Source organism: Notolepis coatsorum, assembly GCF_963971535.1.
Source record: "Notolepis coatsorum genome assembly, chromosome: 1".
NCBI lineage: Eukaryota > Metazoa > Chordata > Actinopteri > Aulopiformes > Paralepididae > Notolepis > Notolepis coatsorum.
Genome location: NC_140165.1, coordinates 61,801,603 through 61,808,232, shown reverse-complemented (window position 1 = coordinate 61,808,232; position 6,630 = coordinate 61,801,603). Strand labels below are relative to the sequence as shown.

The window sequence follows — 6,630 nt, the reverse complement described above, 5'->3', positions numbered from 1 at the left end:
GGAAGGCTGAGAGGGAGACAGAGTAGAGGAGACACAGGAGATACGGTTCTTTATTGAGACAGCAGGAAGGATGAGAGGGAGACAGAGTAGAGGAGACACAGGAGAGAAGGTTCTTTATTGAGACAGCAGGAAGGCTGAGAGGGAGACAGAGTAGAGGAGACACCGGAGAGAAGGTTCTTTATTGAGACAGTAGGAAGGCTGAGAGGGAGACAGAGTAGAGGAGACACAGGAGAGAATGTTCTTTATTGAGACAGTAGGAAGGCTGAGAGGGAGACAGAGTAGAGGAGACACAGGAGATACGGTTCTTTATTGAGACAGCAGGAAGGCTGAGAGGGAGACAGAGTAGAGGAGACACAGGAGAGAATGTTCTTTATTGAGACAGTAGGAAGGCTGAGAGGGAGGCAGAGTAGAGGAGACACAGGAGAGAATGTTCTTTATTCTCTCCCCCTCTCTCTCTATTGCTCTCTCTACTCTCCCTATCTCTCTCTCTCTCTCTCTCTCTCTCTCTCTCTCTCTCTTGCTCTCTACTCTCCCTATCTCTCTCTCTCTCTCTCTATCTCTTGTATCAAAGCATTGCCCTCCCTGTTCCAATTGATGTTGAACACACACCGGACGTGCACTTAGATAAAGGAACACACACACACACACACACCCCTGGAGGACGGCTGTGAGGAGGAGAGATGAGACCAACTGGACTTCAACTTGATTTTACTGAGAGAGAGAGAGAGAGGAGAGAGAGAGAGAGAGAGAGAGAGAGAGAGAGAGAGAGAGAGAGAGAGAGAGAGAGAGAGAGAGAGAGAGAGAGAGAGAGAGAGATGACACACACATGAAGACACACGCATGTTATGTTCTATGTCACTACTTTAACTTTTAACACGGATGGACTTAAAAAACTAAAGACAAACTAACAGTTGGACGTTTTGACGTTTTGACTCGGTTGGGTTCAGACACTACACACACACGCACACACATGCGTATGGAGGATGTCCATGTCCGTGCTGGACGTGCTGTCTGAAGCCCGGGCCAGGCTCGGCAGGCTCGTCCACCGTCTGTCCACCGTCTCCGTCGGTCTGTTGCTCCAGGGACAGACGCACAGCAGCACCAGGACACACAGACAGACAGGTCAGTGTTTCAGACTCTAACCAGACAGACAGGTCAGTGTTTCAGACTCTAACAGAGAGGTCAGTGTTTCAGACTCTAACCAGACAGAGAGGTCAGTGTTTCAGACTCTAACCAGATAGACAGGTCAGTGTTTCAGACTCTAACCAGACAGAGAGGTCAGTGTTTCAGACTCTAACAGAGAGGTCAGTGTTTCAGACTCTAACCAGACAGACAGGTCAGTGTTTCAGACTCTAACCAGACAGAGAGGTCAGTGTTTCAGACTCTAACCAGACAGACAGGTCAGTGTTTCAGACTCTAACCAGACAGACAGGTCAGTGTTTCAGACTCTAACCAGACAGACAGGTCAGTGTTTCAGACTCTAACAGACAGGTCAGTGTTTCAGACTCTAACCAGACAGACAGGTCAGTGTTTCAGACTCTAACAGAGAGGTCAGTGTTTCAGACTCTAACCAGACAGAGAGGTCAGTGTTTCAGACTCTAACCAGACAGACAGGTCAGTGTTTCAGACTCTAACCAGACAGACAGGTCAGTGTTTCAGACTCTAACAGAGAGGTCAGTGTTTCAGACACTAACCAGACAGAGAGGTCAGTGTTTCAGACTCTAACCAGACAGACAGGTCAGTGTTTCAGACTCTAACAGACAGGTCAGTGTTTCAGACTCTAACCAGACAGAGAGGTCAGTGTTTCAGACTCTAACAGAGAGCTCAGTGTTTCAGACTCTAACAGAGAGCTCAGTGTTTCAGACTCTAACAGAGAGGTCAGTGTTTCAGACTCTAACAGAGAGCTCAGTGTTTCAGACTCTAACAGAGAGCTCAGTGTTTCAGACTCTAACAGAGAGCTCAGTGTTTCAGACTCTAACAGAGAGGTCAGTGTTTCAGACTCTAACAGAGAGGTCAGTGTTTCAGACTCTAACAGAGAGGTCAGTGTTTCAGACTCTAACAGAGAGCTCAGTGTTTCAGACTCTAACAGAGAGGTCAGTGTTTCAGACTCTAACAGAGAGGTCAGTGTTTCAGACTCTAACCAGCTGGTTGGGGACGGCTGGACAACTGGTCCCCGTTTGGACAAGTAGCATCTTATAGGTTAAGGTTGGTGTTAGTAGGCAGGTCGCTGTTATGGGCTGAGGAGTGTGTGTGTGTTGGTTTGTGTTCAGGGTTGTGTGGGTGTGGGTGTGTGTTAGTGTCTGTGAGTTGAGTTGGTTTGTGTTCAGGGTATTGTGTGTGCGTGTGTGTCTGCGAGTTGAGTTGGTTTGTGTTCAGGGTATTGTGTGTGTGTGTGTGTGTGTGTGCGCGTGCGCGTGTGCGTGCGTGCATGCGTGCGTGCGCTTCATATACAAGTATGTTTCACACCTTGTATTAAGTCTATTGCCAACTAGAGAAGCACCAATATAGATATGTCTGATACCAGTCTAAAACAGGTCTGATACCAGGCTAAAACAGGTCTGATACCAGGCTAAAACAGGTCTGATACCAGGCTAAAACAGGTCTGATACCAGGCTAAAACAGGTCTGATACCAGGCTGAAACAGGTCTGATACCAGGCTGAAACAGCTCTGATACCAGCCCGTGTCGTCCAGACTGCATTACATCATGTGTGTGTATATACAGTATATATAATCTGTTCGTTTCATTATTGCGCCAGGACAGGATTTCCTACAGACACCTTCCACCTGCTGCAGCCATATTAAGCTGCTGTCACTTCCTCCCATTACAGCGATAACAACAATACCCATATTTGGACTTCCTTACCCCTCAATCACACAATGGGAACCGACACGAGACCAGTGCCTTAGAATAGACCTGTGTCGCTACCACGTTACCATGGAAACGGAACGCATGTTGTTGTCATGTGAGGGTGGGGGACTGTATTGGAATTACCTTCAGGACTGACCTGCAGGCTTGGAAGCTTCAGTCGTTGCCGCAGTGATCGTCAGTCGTTACTGTGGTAACCGATGCCAAAGTCTTTATTGGAATGCTTGGTTTCTGGTTGTTGTAGTTCTTTAACACATTGGTTGCCAGCAGGATATGGCGATTTATCGTTTGGATGCCACCACGTTAATGAATGGGAGGACGAGCACATTTGCGAACGCATAAACTATATCTTAAATTATGGCTATGTGTCTAATACACCCGTCGCTTATCAATGACTTGCTTGCAGTCAACATGTACGAAACGGATTGTTTTTTCATCAGTACATTTCCGTTTTATACCGTTTTGAATACGAGTATAGTTTTGGTGATTTCTAGTAATTTCAGAGAAATTCTGCGAAAATAGCCATTTACTGGAATACACAAAACACGTTGTCATTTTCCGGCTGATTTATGAATCGTTTTCAAATAAACGCTAGATTATCGAGAGTAGGGGCGGCTAGGTGGCGCAGTGGGCAAGGCGCTCGCCACCTACGCAGGATATGCTGGGTTCGAGCCCAGCTCTCGGCGTTGCTACCAGCTTGGCTGGTCGTTCATACTAATACAATTGGCAGTATTAGGGGGTGGGAAGCTGGTGGGTGGGGATCAGACGTTGTGGACAGCGACTCCTACAGGTCGGTTGGTGCGCCTGCGCAGTAGAATCAGGAAGCGACGAGGGCGGCGTGTCCCTCCCACGCAGACCTTCGCCGCTGAGAGATTGTGCTGTGCAGGTGAAAAGATGCGACAGCTGCCTCCTCGAGTACCGGAGGGGACACGTGATGCAAGGCTTCATCCACATTGCAGCCGGCTTGTGGGAGGCATGGCCTAACAACGTTCGAGACAGGGGAGGGTAGAAATGGACAATACGAAATTGGGGACGTGGAAAAATAGAAAAATGAAAAAAATAAAGATTATCGAGAGTATTTGTGTTCTTATGCACGATACAAAAGCGGGCTGAAAATAATTTATTCGTGCCACGCCACACACACACACGCACACGCACACGCACACACACACGTTGTGCAATCTGTGAAAAACAACTCTGATTAACCCAAAACTAGTCAAATAGATTCCTTACCTCAGATCAGATGTTCTGCAAAAAGATGAATCCAATTCCTGATCGCCATTCCAAATATTGATCGCGTTTATTGATCCACACTGCTTGCCAGAGGTGGGGAAACCCTGGGGCGGAGTTTTCCTCTGATGCACATGGCCACTCAATCCAATCCAATGATTGGATTGAGTGGCCATGTGCATTACCATCCGGGAGACGATAGGGGGCGGTAATTGCCCTTTTCGAGCTCAGAGCCATTCCCAATGATAATGTCAGGCTGGACGGATGAAAAATTTATGGATATCGCTAATAAAAGAAATAACGATTAAATAACGAGAAATCTCGTGATTGGCAACCAACGCATGGCGGCGAACAACGAGATCTCTCGTTGTTGGCACCTAATGTGTTAACCGCTCTGAACATGTCTTTGAAATGTATTAGAAATAGCTTTAAAGAAATAATAATCTCTCCTCTCTCTACATGTCTTCACTAATGTCTCTCCTTTCTATACATGTCTTCTCTAACGTCTCTATACATGTCTTCTCTAACGTCTCTCTATACATGTCTTCTCCTCTCTCCCCTGTCTATTTCTCTTTCCTCTGCCTCCCAGCTCTTTTTAATTTCTCTCTATTTCCCCCTCTCTCCTTTCTCCGCTCTTTTATTTCACTCTCTCTCTCTCTCTCTGCTCTTCATTTCTCTCTCTCTTTCATCTCTCTCTCTCACACAAGTACACATACAGGAGGAGGAGTGGAAAAGAGGAGGAGTGTAATCTGTCTTCCAGAAAGTATGACAGGTGTGTGAAGGAGAGAGAGAAAGAGAGAGGGAAGTTGAGAAATGCAGCTAAAGGATGAAGGTGTTTCGTTCGTACCTACGGAGATTAAGATGGACACCAAGAAGGAGAGGAAGGGAGAGATGGAGGAGAGGAGCGAGAGCAGTGATGGAGGAGAAGAGAGGAGCGAGAGCAGAGATGGAGGAGAAGAGAGGAGCGAGGGCAGAGATGGAGGAGAAGAGAGGAGCGAGGGCAGAGATGGAGGAGGAGCGAGGGCGGAGATGGAGAAGAGAGGAGCGAGGGCAGAGATGGAGGAGAAGAGAGGAGCGATGGCAGAGATGGAGGAGAAGAGAGGAGCGAGGGCAGAGATGGAGGAGAAGAGAGGAGCGAGGGCAGAGATGGAGGAGAGGAGAGGAGCGAGGGCAGAGATGGAGGAGTGTGTGAAGGAGAGGAGGAGAGCGTGCAGAAGAGGAGGAGAAGAGAGGTTCAGTCGTATCTCTCTGCAGGAGATGGGCAACTTCTACCGGTATTCTCAGTGCTGTCATCAGCTCCACAGTAAGTGTGTGTGTGTGTTTTCTAGGGCTGACCTTCGAAGCTTTTTATGGCAATCGAAGCTTCGGGGCCGAGATTTGATTTTAATTCAATGTGTTAATTCTTATGTTGTGGGACTTGTAGAGCACCTGGGCGGCTGCTCTCCGTTACAGAGCCAACAACATTACATTACATAATTATGTTGCAACCTTTGTTTGTTGCATTGGAGGCGCAAGATTTTGCAGGTGGGAGGGGGGAAGAACATTTTAAAAGAATATTGATTTTTTATTTTTTATTTTTATTTTTTCAATTCGAATCCCGTGCCCATCGAACGAAGCTTCGAAGTATTTAAGACAGCCCTAGTGTTTTCTTAAACCTATATTTACCAGGGAGGACTGCTTCACACTAACCTACCGTAGTTCCTCACACTCGCACACCTGGGAGCCGCCCCGTACGCGTGTATCACTTCCGCAACGGATTTAGTCGGATTTCGGTTTCCGGGTTCGCCTGATTGGCCGCGACGGCCACGTGACACGCCGTGGCACGCCCCCGCGGCAGCGGCAGCATTGCCGCTGCCGCCTGCTGTGGCGACGCTCGCGGTGGCGTGGACTTGACCAGTGGTGCAGTGCTGGGCAACCGCGGTCAAACGGCGTTTGGGCTTCGAAGTGCGCGCATCCTATTATTATGCAAAGTCTAGGTGATAAGTGCCTAGACTTTGCATAATAATAGGATACCGTTTGGCCTCCGCCCATATTACGACTGCACCCCTGGACTTGACCTAGAGGCTGGAGTTCACTTCCCCTTTCACATCGCGCCGCGCTGCTGTACAATATACTATGCAATGTACTAATATACAATACGGCTCACTTTTCCCACTTCAATGACAGAGCTGCTGTTTAATAATATTGTCGCGTTGTGGAAAGCAGGATGAGAGAGCGTAGATTTCAGTGTGTATCATTTAATCATTTATCATTTAACATTTGAAAGGCATACATTGTTGTCATACAGAAGTACAGAATACTTTTATCCAAAATGCTTCTTACTGTTACTGTTGCCGTGGGGGTGCCACAGTGTGTCACATGGCCGTCGCGGCCAATCAGGCGAACCCGGAAACTGAAATCCGACTAAATCCGTTGCGGAAGTGATACACGCGCCCCGTACGACCACAGTGTGACACCGTTGTGCCACTGAGCAGCTCCACAGGAGCACTTGAAAGGTTAAGTGCCTTGCCCAAAGGCACCACCACCGCTTTTT

At 47.9% G+C, this 6,630-nt stretch overlaps 1 protein-coding gene across 1 annotated transcript in view; it reads left to right on the top strand.

Moving 5' to 3' along the window:
- The first annotated feature begins 837 nt into the window (after positions 1–837).
- Positions 838–6,630, top strand: part of mcf2la (mcf.2 cell line derived transforming sequence-like a) — a 325,483-nt gene continuing 319,690 nt past the window's right edge. Inside the window, 1 exon segment of the mRNA XM_084322780.1 lies at positions 838–1,122. Within this exon segment, the coding sequence (XP_084178906.1) occupies positions 984–1,122 (139 nt within the window). The 5' untranslated portion in view covers positions 838–983.